A 15,383-nucleotide genomic window follows, 5' to 3' on the forward strand; every position below is an offset into this window, starting at 1 on the left:
AAACTATTGTGTATCTGAAAATTTTTACTCACAAATCCATCCCCCCCCCCGTCAATACAAGGCTGTTCCAGCATGTATTCTCTATGATTACAAGTATGTTTTGTATTGGATATAACAGAAACATTGAAAAATTAATTTCACATTTACTATTAAGAGATGTACTATGATTGTTTTCTTTAGGGTTGTTTTTTGAGCATTTTTAATTCTTAAATTAAAATCCTTTCTCTGCTGCAAATGCCAGATTTAATAAAGGTGTACGTGGTATTGACTATCTAGGAATAAAGATTAAAGATTAATAAATTTCATTATTTATAATTGATCTTTCGCATCTGGGTATATGATGTCAATTTAGAATTCAGAGAGTTCAATGATTATTGAGAAATTATGCAATATCGATTTGGTCACTTTTCCTCGGAGTCTTAAAATCAACGTGTACTTTATTCATAATTAATTGCATGAACTAATTAATTTAATGATGTCGTTATATCCACCATCAATGCACAGTTGAATCATCCGACCAGTTACATGTACATGCAAAGGCTCAGATATGTTAAGAATTGTCACCTTTCGAAACTTGGGTAACCGCTCGAATTATCTATTCATTTTTTGTGTCTTGCCGATTCAATATTAACCGTACTCTTACCCAGCTGTTTTTTTAAGTGTCCAAACAATTACTAGTATGCTTACCCATTACTTGGCGTTGGATTAATCTATATGAAGATGGATTTGACTCCCAAGGCTCTCTGGCTTTTCATACTTTGACATTAAAGATTGTTTAATGGTGGTAATGTGGTACGATCGGAATGGAACAATTGATATTTAAGGAGGAGAAGATACAATTAAATCAGGCGCTTAAGTACTCTCTCTCTCTCTCTCTCTCTCTCTCTCTCTCTCTCTCTCTCTCTCTCTCTCTCTCTCTCTCTCTCTCATTATCGTCTTAGATTTTATTCAGTCGCATTTGCACACGTTATCTGCTCTTTTGCAAAAAGTTGATGTCAGATAAAAACTATATACAGCTTATTAAAACTGATATATAGAGTTAATTTTTTTCCCTGTTCTATGGACAAGCATGTTTAACATAAGAAACTTGAATAAAAAAGCAAACAAAGAAAAAAGTACTCAAACATATTATTTTACCCCGATACCCTGTATTATAATGGACAATTCATGAACTAAAGTTGAGATGAGATGCAATTTGCTTTCTTGCTCTACATCACATAAAACGTCGTTCGATGAGGAGGCCATATCCATGCATTTAAATGATTTTTTATGTACGTTTGACAAAATAGAAACCTCCAAGGAAAAATCTAGAATTAAAATCTAAAATAAAAGGAACAATTACAAACCCACACAGCGTGATGTTAACGCATGCCCACAGACTTATGCAGCTGAACTTATTGACTAAGCCGCGGGCCTTCTTATTAGAGAGTTGGCATACTAGTGTCGCAGAGAGAACGACTGGAATGGTATGCGCACAGACCTACAGATATGAAGCGACTTTGCCTGGTTATTCTTTTCCTTCCCTTGCTAATCGCACTTTATCCTGTTGATGGTGAGTTCTTTTAAGATTATAAAGTTTGAAATAATGTTTGACAAACTTGAATTATTCGTAATATAAAAAAAAATATCTATTTAATTTAGATTCTGTAAATGATAGACAAAGCTTAACAAAGTAATGGAATATTTGAAATGCAACGGTATATTATATGCTCATTTAATCTAAAGGAGAAAAATAATTTTGAAAAATTATTTACTTTTATATGAGAAGTTTTATTTATTTTTTGTTAAAACACAATCCTTAGGTATCACATTAGTATAAGCACCGTAATTTTCGTTTTAATTTAATTTCAAATCAATTTTTATAACATTAATTTTAATTTTAAATAAAATTTTATTAAATGCATAGACCAAAGATAAATATACAGCTTTAATTAAGCGTAAACTATTTGAATCAGATGATTTTAACATGTTTTGTAATTCTTGTAATATCCTGTGTAATCTTTCGTGTACCAGGATCGTGCACATAAATTGTCAACAATAACGCTGTAACTACTGTTCACCTGTATATAGTAAATTATAATTTATACAAACATGCATGAATATTGAAATTTAGTTCAGGGGAATTAAAAAAAAATCAGTTATCTATGCAGTAATGTGCATGTAAGTGGGGCTTATTTCGTGATTAAGTCTTATTACGAAAGAAATGCATAATGCATGTATACATTTATTTTTAAACATTCACTATATATACAATACTAGAAAGAGTGCAGTGTCTATGTTTATTTACACCACTCCTCAATGTTTCTTTTATTATGGTATCGTTTACGTCTCTTCGTATCTGTAATACCTATGCTATATACTTATTACCATTGCTATTATTACCATTGCTATTAAGGATGCTTGATGATCATTAAATTAACCATCAGATTAATCTTTGAATTTTAGATATATAATATTTTCAGCCATAAGAATATTATTATGTAATGAAACATTTCTATTATTTTAGCTTTAAAATCCAAATATTTCTGAATATATTTATACAAAGCTCTCCTTCTTAAAAAGTTTATATGGTCAATAAAGGCCAATGCCACTTAGCCATCTTACAATGTAATGCTGTTTGTCAAAAAGCAAGGGGTAGATATAAAGATGTATGTATTTTATTCTTCAATGTCTCAAATATTATAATTTACGAAAAAAATATTTAAGCGAATACTATTATAAGTCTCCAAGTACATTTAAATTACTTCAGTTGTTGGTTTAGATCACGTATCTACCCTGGTTGGTCTTGCTAAATATATTTAATGTGCTTTATTAATCCGTAATAATTAATTGCTAAATTGCATGAAACTCATTCAATATATTTAAGAAACATATTCTCTTGTATGTTAACATATGTTATAAATTTATACTATGCCTTTAGTTTTGTGTAACACTTGTTGACTCAAAACTGTATTTTCAATTCGTATATAATTAATTAATACATTTAATTTACTATATGTAATGTGTGGAACTGTGGAACACTTGATCAGGGGTTTCACCCCCCCTCCCCCCTCCCCAATTTTAGACTCCAAAGAGTCCAATGTTTATGTGAATTATTGTAAACTGATGGGCTGTATTGCCCAAGGATGAATTTCTGAATAAATAATAATAATATTTTCACTATATTTCATATAAAGGGCCGACTTACAACTTACACTGGTCCATGAAACTTACACTATTGGTAGACTCCCTTCTGGTCATCAATGCTTTATAGATAATCACAAGATACCCATTTTTTCTTCTAGAAACTATACAAATTTACCTCACACTTTTTGGGGACCCGTTCTAGCCAATGAATAGAATAATCTGGCAGATTTTAAAGATGAATGTAGTTTCACCGTTTAACCAATAAGGCTCGCCCTAGCAACTTGGCCACTAATTCTGATGTTACAGTTACGAAGCAACTAATTTGGTAGAGCAAACCCCTCCCTTATAAACGAACCCCCATAACGGAAAAATATCAAATACGTTATACTTTATTTGTTAGGAATGTAATTTTAAACAACAGACAGACAAGCCTTGTCGGTCACCTGAGTGCCATATCCTTAAAATCCCATGTTCGATTTTAATCTTTATCTTAGAGTCTAACCCTTATCAGAGACTCTTCTGACAGTCACACTCGCTTCTACAATTTGATGTTTATAAACACCGATTAATGAAGATGGGGCGGAGGAAAGGAGAGTTAGAGGAATCTTGAATTATCTATATTAACTCCAGTATCAAGAAATAATTGTAAACTTTGGGAAAAAAGGACCTTAAATGGTCAATCTTTTATAACGAACACAGTTTCATTAATAACTGACACAACATGCATACAGTTTATTGCTATATGTACAAGCATACCAAGCACTGGAATTTTTTTTCAGGATGAAGTTAAAAATGTAAAATTGTTAACGGAAGAATTGTTATCTAATGGACCAAAGTGACCCTTAAAAAATACATCTTCACTGAATGGCCATCTTATTTACCACCCCTCCTAATAAAGGACACCAAACACAAACCCAAAAAACTCAGTTTTTTTCCAAATACAGAAGATAGGGGAGTAGAGAAGGATGTTTTCTAAGATTTAATACATTTTCAGTAAAGGGCCGTATTAATTCCGCCTTCGGGCCAAAATTGACCCAGGGGCCATGAACATTATAACCAAACTTCTTGGTTTTCCCCCACAGCGGTAGTAGATTACATTTTTTTTTCAAAATTTGGTATCTTTGGATATTTGGCCCCGCCCATGAAACCCCAGAATTGGATAGGCAATATTTTTAATACTTTAGATTCCTATTATCCAAGAGATGCTTCTAACCAAAAATAGTAAATATCAACACTGTTAGATTCCCATTATCCAAGAGATGCTCCTAACCAAAAATAGTAACAATTAACACTGTATTTTTAAATAAGAAGTTAAAAATTTGGACTTGTTACGGACGACAAAGGACGCACGACGACGGACGAAGAAAATTGTAATAGGTCACCTGTGTGACACGGGTTAGCTAAAGAGCAATAACCTATACAGTTGTTATAAATTTATTATATCAAATTTGAGGCCCCTTCAGGAGGTTAAGAAATTCATTTACCCTACAGGCCCTACTTAAATGAATAGTAGTATTTAAAAAGATAATATTTTTATTGTCGGAAGCCGAAAGAAAAATGTTTTGTAGCAAAAGGTCAGTGATTACGTGAGTCAGAAGGACCTTAAAGGAAGGATCATTGAAATTCACGACCCCGGATTTATGTGTTTAGATGAGGTTCTATTGACCCCGGCTTCATAATAAATATGTTTGGATGAGGTTCAATCGGTCACAGCAATTTGCATGAATTGTTAAATAGCCGTCTTATTTACAACTGGGCATGATCAGAAATAACCCAGTGGCTTCTACTTGCATGTTAACTGTGAAAAGTGTGGCAACTTGGCCAGGGTTTCCGGTATTACTGTGTGGCTATTCTGAAATTATTATAATAGATAATTTACACGAATTGTTTGAAAAAACTTCAGATCTGGAATTTCAAAATTAGCGTCTGAGGCATCTCTTAAGCTTTTAAATTAATTTTTCAATTTTGTTACATATATTTTTGAACCGGCTGCATTTTTATAAGAAGAAAAAAAAAATGTACAGACTTTGCCTTCTCCTATATCCAGAATTTTGTATAAGATCAATAAATAGCATATTGAATTATTAATTTTGACAGTTTTTCGTTGCTTCATTGTTTTCCATAGCATTTCATATCACCCCTTTATCGAAAAAAAAATAAATAAAATAATATATATAATTGTAAACAATTAAGGCTTTCATTTCATATACTTGCTTTCTTGCATGTTTCAGTGCGATTTTAAATATACTTTTGATACTTTATTTCGATATGCACAGACTTCAATAAAAAATAAGAATGTTTAAGCCCACTATCTCTCAGCCTCAAACGATTTAGATTAGGTCTTAAAATCATGAAGCAATTTCAGACTTAAGTCAAAATTTCAGTCAGTCATAAAATGATTGTTATCATATTTGGAGGATTGAAATTTTTTAACTGACAATTTTGTATCAAGACACTTTTAATTGAATTTCTATTTTTTCAGTGATTTTAACCAAGAGACATTAAGACAGTTTACAATTTTTGACTTAAGTCTACGATTGCTTCTTGGTCCTGGAGCCTGATTTCGACTTCTTTCATTATTTAAGGAAAATCCACCATTGATGAGAAATTATATGTCCCGATATTCGATCTTATGAGTTGATTTCATGTTTAAGTCGTCTAATAAATAGAACAAATTTAGCAAATTGAATGTAATTTTGAAACCTTCTAAAAATCATCCTGAAGAACGTTAGCCTTGATCCCTTGAAACTTCTTCATTTATAAAATCACAGCGACTTTCATGTACAACGACTTTAATGTTTGTCGAACTATTAATTGGACAGTATTAATTATGAGACTTTTTGGAATTGATTGAAATAAAATTTCCTTTAAACTAGTTAGAATCGATGCGCACTTAATTTTTTTTTTTGGATTATATGTTTGCAATTACCAAATTTAGTGGACGAATTTTAACTACATCGACTTGAATGTCAAGGTATTTAAAACACAACTTTAACGCTTCACACAGGCCTAGAGTGTATATAATTGTTGTTTATGTAAAAGAATAATCATTCTTCAACAGTTGCATTCATCATTTGTAATTGCAAGGCATTTTCTTGAAAATACGAGGGTTTAACTTTATATAATTTCAGGTATTTTTCAGGCATCTGTTACAGATAGTTATACAGTATATAAAACAGCGAAAAATACTTTTAATTCTTAACCTTATCTGGGATAATTTCTTATATGAATTTGAATTCAGATATACATAAAACCACAGTACTGTCAATTGATATAACTTTCAAGTTAAACATAGGGGATATTAAGTCGCACTGAAGATAAAATATGTATGTAAGAGTGGGTATCTCGTAATTAGGAGTTTGTATTTCGAATGTTCTAAGAAATTCAATGCCGTACGTAGGATTCATTGTAGAAGTAGTCTTACGAATAGACATAAGTCGTTATTTCTAGATAACTAATCAACCATACTGGATATTAAGTCCTACAAACAAGTCATTGAGTTGTTAATTTCATGATAATAAGTCGAACGTACATGAAATAAGTCTTTCAAACGAGATACTGAGTTGCACGCACAATATATACGGACAAAGAGGCAATGTCTGCCGTACAATTCAGTATCTCGTAATAACTGACAGTTGCTTTATAAACAAGATAAAGTTATAAAAATTAAAATAAAATAAAAATCCGGTAAAAGTTGGATAGAATTAATTAAACTATTTGAAGAGTTGTCTTTTATATCACAGGAGACATCATGCTTAAGCTTTATTTTTTCACTCACTTATTCATACAAACAATTGTTAAATGAAATTCTTTCATTCAGGCAAAGTTCTGGAAAATCAGACTGTCCACTTCAATAATTCCATAGTATACAGAACAAGACAACCCATCGAGTTCAAAATAACTGCTCAGACTGACTTGACTATTTCCAATGACCAGATTACGGTTTTTCTGTTTTACTCTGACGGTAGTGAGAGTGAGTACGACACAGCAGCATCGGAATTACGCAATCTGAGCACCGCAGCTCCACGTCTCCATTCGTACTTCTACCAGGGGAACTACTCCGTATATGGATTGTTGTCATATAATGGAACCAATTATTTTACTTCAAGGAAAACAGTTTACATCTGGGATCCGATAACTATGGAACTGTCAACAAAAGATTTTGCAGCCGTGAACGAGCAGATTCAAATTTCCTTTACTTCGTCTCCGTATTGGAACGTTTATTACGTCATTGACTTTGGAGATAATAACACCATTCAAAACACAGCGGGATCTTTCCATGACCAATTCGTGCCCAGTACCATTGCTCATTCCTATGTAGCTCTTGGACCTTATAATATAACGCTTAGGGCTTGGAACTCGATGTATACGCACTTTCACAGCAAAATGATAAAGATAGAGCATCCCATACCAACTGGAAGTTTGTCTATTTCCCCAACAACTGAATATATCCCTTATCCTGACGGCAAAGTCATTTTAACCCTACACTACTCATCAATGAATCAGGACCCTACAAGTGTAAAGTGTAAATTTAACTATGGCGATGGAGAAGAAACGCTTGCTGTAAATTTAACAAATAATTCTCCAGTTGAACGGACTCACTTTTATGAGGCACCAGGCACTATGAATGTGGTATTTACGTGCACCAATGGTATATCCGAGCAAGCTGTACACGCAACAATGTATGTAGAATCATACTCATTATCCGACTTTAGTTTTAGTTATCCAAATCCCGTTTCAATGAGTATGGAATTAGAGCCAGTCATTCCCACATCCGAATATAGGCATTTTTACAAATCCGTCACAATTCCTGTTAATGTAACATTTACCATTTCAATGAAAAACTTTAAAAAATTTCCGCCCGGTTTATCAGTTACTTGGGATTTCAAAGACGGAGCACCTCCCGAAACTTTCCAGTTGGTGTCACCCCAAGTAACACACACTTTTTCCAGCAAACGTGGGACCTATGCCATGGTTATCAAAATAGGATCCGGAAAGAGCGTGAAAACATATAGCCTTACAATAACATTAGGGGTGATACAATTGTCGTGTAGTTCTCAAAGGTTTGATTTGCGGGACACCTATGTATATCTATATGCACAAGGTATATATGGTTCTCCTTCCTACTTCTTGAACGTCGACACCAATTCTCACACTGGCATATATTCATACACATATAACGTAAATCATTATATGAATGGAACTTATTTCACTTTTAAGTACATGATGTATGGGTTCTACTTTCCATCCGTCTATGCAGTACATGCAAACGGAGAAAGGGAAACGGTGTTTCTTGACCAGTTTCTGATAGCAGACCTTTCCGTAGAAGACAGTTTGAGTCTCATCGTTCAGCCCAAACAGATACCTCTTCCCCCAGGATACGCCGAATTTAAAGTAATATCATCTTCGAGTACCACACGACCATTTGTTACATGTGAAATGAAACCAGGGGATGCAGTTGATCGCGATAGTGTTTACGTTAAAACACAGAATATATCATCTACCGAACCATTGGTTTTCAAATATGTTTACACCAGCCTTGGAGCAAATACTGTTACAATAAATTGTTCAAACTACATATCTGTCAAAACTATGACAGAAGTAGCAACTACGGTAAATACCTGTTTTGACCCTCATGGTATTTTTGATCGTCAGCATTCAATACCAACCAATCCATTGAAAGTCTTCTCTGCATACGATCTTTACATTTCAAATCGAATGAACATACTCTGCCAAGACGAAAATGCTTATTTTGAATGGAATTTGTTCCAAACGGACAACACCAACACCATTGGTTTACCCATTGATTATGAAAATCCTTTGAAGGAAGGTCAAGGTAGATTCCTAATAAAAAGAAAATCATTTACAGATGGACTGTACAACTTAACTCTCAATGTGACACTTAGTACCACTTGGATTTCGGAATACATGTTTATTCAATTCCATAGCTCGTATCCCTTTGCTTACATAGTAGGAGGTGATTACGTCATTGGATCAAAGGATATGACGTTCGATGCTTTAGCTGAATCACGAATTGATTACCAAATCTTCGGAGGAAACGAAAACTTAACCTTTTCATGGAAATGTACCAGGTAATTTTTAATGAGACCAGTAGACCAGTTTGTAGAATTCATTCTTAGTGTCGATGGATAGTTGACGGTTCTTTGAATATGTAGTTAAACAGAGCTATAATCACTTGATATTTTGAAAGTTATGTTTGTTATGTATCCTTAATCATATGAAATAGGAATTACTATTTTCAGAATTTCACGTGTACAACTTACTCAAACTGAAATAATCATTAATGAAACACCGCTGAGTACGTGTTCCTTCAAAGAAATATCACATGGGGTTGTTCAGCTGAGTTCCGGAATTTTAACTGACTATGAGTATGCTGTTACAGTGACAGTGCACCAGGGATCTTCCCAGAGAACTTTTACACAGATTGCATCAATTACCGAGGAGGGACCAACATTAGCTATCAAGTACATTTAATCAGTCATCAAAATTAGTAAATTAATATTCAATATTTTTTTTAATATTTGACATATTGTTTCTTACCCTTACTCTTCGTCTTCATTCACAGCTGTAGCCTTAATTGCAACAACAAAGTTGCTATATCATCAAAGGTTGCATTAGTGGCTTGGTGTCAATCATGTGTACAAGAGGAGGCTATTAAGTATGACTGGAAAATATGGGAAGAATTAAATGGAAAATACCATGTATTTCAACTGTCTGCAGATTTATATGAAAACGGTACAGTTTATGCTCAGCTACTTTTTATTTGCAAAACTAAAATGAAACCATTGGCAACGACTTGACGAATTATTCTTGAATATATTTAAAAAAATGACAGTTCTGTATTTCAATGGGAGATTTATAATTCCTAGATACAACAAGTAAAAAAGAAGCTTTCGTGATATCCAGCAACGTTTTAAATCCTGGTAAGAAGTACATTGTGACATTATTTGTCACAACGGGCAACGAAACAGAACAAGAAGGCAAGGTGTACAGAAGAATACACACAAACGTGCCACCTACCGGTGGAATTTGTTCCGTTACATTACAAACAGGTAAATATGTGCTGCTCAGAACTAACTTGAAATCAACTTAACGGTAAATCATACAATCAGTATCTGATAATATTAAAGTTGTAACCAACGCAAATTAAAAATATTTAAAAGCTAGCTATGCTGTTATAGATTATGTTTTGTAATGATTTTATCATTGAATTTTAATAGATTTTAAAAACTTATTCATCACTTATCCCTATTTAAATACTAAATAACGTCTAAATAATACTGAATCACTCATCTCTTATTCGATATTTCCTATTGTTCTGATGTTACCATCTTCATTATTTTCAAAAGAAGAACTGTTTTTGATCCCCTGTTGATACTCAGAATAAGAGTTCATGTAAAGATCATATCTATTTCTGATTATTAAGTTGGAAATACATTTTTAATTATTAATTTGATTTTCACATTTTTCTGTAGAGTTTTGTATCATTCAAAAGAAGCTTGAAGAAACCCACATGCTATTAAACACTTTTAAGCGTTAAATTTATAACAAATTCTATTGAGGCATAAATACAAAGGGTTAAGCAATAAAAGAATGTTTAAAATCGAAATAATTTTTTTTCTCTTTCATCCGACTTACTGAAAACTTATTAGTTCTAATGTCGTAGTTTCCTTTTTTTCGACTTTCGCATTTATATATAATAACTATGTCTGGTAACAAATACGAATTTTTTTTAGATATTGTATCACCAATCTTAAGCGTTAATTGCTCAAACTGGATCGACCCTGATGACAGTTTACAAACATTGGTATACCTGTTTGAAACAGTAATACGCAGAAACCTGACACACGGCGAAGATGATGTTGTCACAATTATATACGAAGGAAGTAAGTGTAATCCTCTATCTTCGAACACTGTGCATTTTTAAATGATACATAGCATCAATTATTATTTGGACAAATGCATCATCTGATGGCATTCCATAGTCAGATGTCGATGCCGTGAGTTTGTTACACCGTCACCGGTACTTTATAAATTCATCAAAATCTAGCAATGACGGGTCGCACGCATAGCCATGTCTAGTTTGAAACACCATAAAGCCGGAGCGCTCCCTTGATCTGTGACAAAATATCAAAACGTTTGACATTAAAATTAATATATGTTTGAGGGAGGTGGAAAAAGGGCTTTTTTGGTTTGCTTAATCTGTCTATCAAAAGTAATAAATGATGTTACTCATGCAGAAGTCTGCGAGGTTAGGATACCCTATAAAATTTTTCTAACACATAGTTGGCGTTTACCACGTCAATTTATCACATTTAAATTTTGTCTTTTGATCGAGTAAGCAAAGTCGTGCATGTACATTTGAAAATTATTGCAATAGCTTTAATAATTTGAGATAATAATTTGTGTGTTTGTTAAATGATCAATTCATTGAATTGTTAATTTTTTTTAATGTTACGAATAGGTGAAAGTGGCATTGCTGATGTGCCTATTCAGGCCGGGGATCCAGTTTTTGGCTATGTTGTGACTGTCAGAGTGCGAGTCTTTGATATCTATGGAGATTACGGAACCTTTACGAAAAACATAACGGTACAAGTTTGTTTTTTACTCTCTCAACTTTTGTGTGATTTCATTTTTTTCTGGCAATTCATAAGTTTGTTACAATTCTAAACAGGTGTATCCTCCATACTATCCTACGGACGAATCTTCTATTGAGGCATCATTTGTTCACTTTGATAAAAAGTTTAGCGAGCATTATTTGTCTGGAAATGACATACAAACACTGTGTTTCATTGGAGCAGTGGCTTCCTGTTTCAAGCAGTTCCCTTACGTACGTACGATAAGTTAAGAATACATCGATCGTCTATTTATATAAGAGTGTTGTGTTGTGCCTCCGGCTCGTGCACTAAGTATCAAACTCTGACTACTATTTAGGCATAGTACATGCACAACACAACACTATTGTTATTATTATGCCAATTGTTGAATATACTGACGTGCTGTGACGTTTGAGTGTTGACTAGGCTAGTCCTTAAGAATAATCCCCGGAAAAGCAAGCGGTTGTTTTTATTTCCAAATTAATCAATTGATTTGATTGTTTATTAAATCAACAAGTTGTTGTACAATAAAAGTCAACAAAGGTTTATATTCTTTTCAAGAAATGAGAGACGTTTGATCTTACTAAGAAAAGTCGAAATGTTTAATTTAATTTTTTTTATTGTACATTCTTTATTAAGCGTCATTTAAAAAAGTGTTTTTGTGATTCTCATGTAGAATTTCTTTGAAAAATGTTCAATCAATTTGTTCAAAAGTTTATCAGAAAATTTAACTTTAAAATTACCGTCTATAATGAAGTGTTTTTAGAAAGAATAATCATTTTGGTGTCCGGTCAAGTTGTACACAGACCAACTCGTATACAGGTCAACTCGTATACAAAATTTCCGCATAAAAAACCGAAAGTCAACTCGTATACAAAAAAATCCCGTTACAAAATCGAAAGTCAACTCGTATACAAAAAGTTAGAAACAAAACGTAAAAGTAATTTATAATTAAAAGTAACTTAAAAACACTTGGTTTCTTGTAATAAAATTTCTCTATATATTGCTTCCGTAATTCAGCGTAAAAAGGACATATAAGAATAAAATGGATGTTATCAACTATTACAAAGATTGCAAAATTCATACATGTATAATTGTGCATTATCATTAAACTCGTATAATTGTGCATTATCATTAAACTCGGTAACGATGTGAAACAACAAAAAAATTAACGATAATTAATTGTGTCAATCCAATCATTATTATTTGGTAATTATTTCTACATATCAAAAGAATAATTGTTAAAACATCAAGCGCGGTGTTTCTTGCTTCTCCAAACGGATGACTTCTCAAAGGCTAATTAAGACACTCCTTATTACTTTCGGTTAAGCATACCTATTTTATATGCGGAATTTTTTATATACGAGTTGACTTTAAGCTTTTATGCGGAAATTTTTGTATACGGGTTGACTTTCGTTTTTTATGCGGAAAATTTTGTATACGAGTTGACCTGTATACGAGTTGGTCTGTGTACGACTTGACTGTAAATCATAATTTTAATTGCTTGATGTCAGTCGTATATATCTACGTGTTTTATATATATATATATATATATATACTGTCAGGTACACTATCGGCTTATATAGGGTAGCGGTATAACGCATTGCACTTCAAGCTGGAACGATTTTAGCGTCGTGAGTTCAAAACCCACTGACGGCACCTGTAAGATTTCCGTTGAAAACATTTGCCGTGCTCTTTTTCGGCATAGTATGCTTACACTATATATAAATCCTTTGTATACTATGCGAAATAGATGAGTATTGAATATATAGCGACAAACTGGCAGGAGACATAATAATACCAATTATACACACTTCTTCTAGTCTCATTTTGGCTTATTTTTCAAGTGATTTTCATTTTGAAGCTCATATGAAATAATTAAGATTAAACATGTAATTTTATAAGCATATTACCATTACATGTATATAATAGAGTATGTATTCAAAACTATGATAATCAATGTGTTACTTTAGATGGCCTATGTTTCTGTTAATATTCATAGAAAGAAAATACCACACGCGAAGAAGATGTGCTTCGAGGAGTCGAGTCTATCTATATTGATGATACGCATGGAGGACCTATATTTTTAAACTATCAAAAAGTAATATCACATACCAGTTTTTTATGTTAATTGTTTGAATGTGATTAATAATAAACATTTGACATAAAATTTCAATAACCATCCCAGCATTATCATGTAAAAGAAAATTTGATATCAACAGAAGGTAATAAAGCTAATGCGACTAGTAGAAAAGATCATCACACCTGGTTGCAACAACTCACAAGGAAGATTCAACTTAGCAGACTTACAGGTCATATACAGCACTCTTGATGCACTGACTCGTTACCAGCCTTACCTCACACTGGAAGCTGTGGTAGGTCCTTTGGGTGCTTTGTATTTCTTGTTTAAAATTTCAAGTCTTTTTTTATTCATTGCTGAATGTTAATAAAGTTAACATTGATCGCATTCATATAGAACACGGCAACAGATGTTTTGAATCTGGAAGCTGTGGTAGGGACTTTAGAGGCTTCGTATTTAATATTTTTAGATTTGAAATTTCTAACGCACGCTGAAAGCACTGATATGACTTGTTTTATTTTTAAATGGGGAAAGAATTAAAGTACAGTGTACTGCATATTTAATCAAGGCGTATTTAATTAAGTATTCAAATACTATAAGCTTATCATAGTGATTTATAGTATTTGTTTTGCAATCTAGTATTTTATAGTTTAACATCATATTACAACATTTTGATTATATTTAATTTGTATTTATTTGTCGACTTTTCGTTATTTTCAATTTCATATTTGTTATCGATTATCAATTTCACTAATATTAAGTACTATCTTTTAAAACTTAGAACGTAACAACATATATCATAAAATTATCGATGGGGTGTTTGGAATATGGAGCAAGAGATCCTCTTTCGGTAGACTCTGTGGACAAACTGACATTAGTGGGTAAAGGTAAGAAAAGATCACATTTTTGATTAAGAGTCATCACTCCTGCTTCTTTTCTAGGTTTAGCAAAGACGGGTCTTTATATTAGCTTCAAAGCAAGTTGTCTCAGTTCACTAAATCCTTTCCTTTTACAACTGTTAAAAAATATTGAAATATTTCATTGCTTCAAATTTGAATTGATAATGACAAGATACTTCGACATGCCTACCTGTCAGTTATTCAAAATAAGGTAAGTATGTTAAGATCTTGCTAGATTGCGAACGTATTGGTTTCTTACTTATGTAGCAATATACCTTAATCACCTGCATATGGAGTTTTTGTCTCTCAGTTATAAATTCGTTACGCAAGGGCCCGTATGAACAGTTTCTATAGCGAGACAATTCTCTGACAAACAAGTTGATAAAACAGGACTACCAATAGTCCCGATTGAAGTCATCGTTTTGTAAGTTCTATGGTCGATACAACGACCTTGTGAGCAAATACAATCTTCTAATGGGTCACACGCTGACTGACGTTTTTCATACTTATTCTTAAACCATAAATACTCACCTAATTGTCTAAAGATTTCTCCGTTTTTTTCCATTAAGTAAAAGAGCACACGGCGGGTGTGACAGGTAAACAGAGGATACTCACTCCTTCATGGCTCTTGATTCTACCTCTGAGAGTTTCCAGAGGTCT

At 32.8% G+C, this 15,383-nt stretch overlaps 1 protein-coding gene across 1 annotated transcript in view; it reads left to right on the plus strand.

Moving 5' to 3' along the window:
* The first annotated feature begins 1,448 nt into the window (after window positions 1-1,448).
* Window positions 1,449-15,383, plus strand: part of LOC128169786 (uncharacterized) — a 28,512-nt gene continuing 14,577 nt past the window's right edge. Inside the window, exons 1-11 of the mRNA XM_052835861.1 lie at window positions 1,449-1,552; window positions 6,947-9,218; window positions 9,390-9,611; window positions 9,713-9,882; window positions 10,017-10,199; window positions 10,884-11,033; window positions 11,612-11,736; window positions 11,822-11,977; window positions 13,747-13,845; window positions 13,967-14,119; window positions 14,606-14,711. Coding sequence (XP_052691821.1) covers window positions 1,489-1,552; window positions 6,947-9,218; window positions 9,390-9,611; window positions 9,713-9,882; window positions 10,017-10,199; window positions 10,884-11,033; window positions 11,612-11,736; window positions 11,822-11,977; window positions 13,747-13,845; window positions 13,967-14,119; window positions 14,606-14,711 — 3,700 coding nt within the window. The 5' untranslated portion in view covers window positions 1,449-1,488. The remainder of the gene's footprint in view (window positions 1,553-6,946; window positions 9,219-9,389; window positions 9,612-9,712; window positions 9,883-10,016; window positions 10,200-10,883; window positions 11,034-11,611; window positions 11,737-11,821; window positions 11,978-13,746; window positions 13,846-13,966; window positions 14,120-14,605; window positions 14,712-15,383) is intronic.

The sequence above is a fragment of the Crassostrea angulata genome, chromosome 1, assembly GCF_025612915.1.
Source record: "Crassostrea angulata isolate pt1a10 chromosome 1, ASM2561291v2, whole genome shotgun sequence".
NCBI lineage: Eukaryota > Metazoa > Mollusca > Bivalvia > Ostreida > Ostreidae > Magallana > Magallana angulata.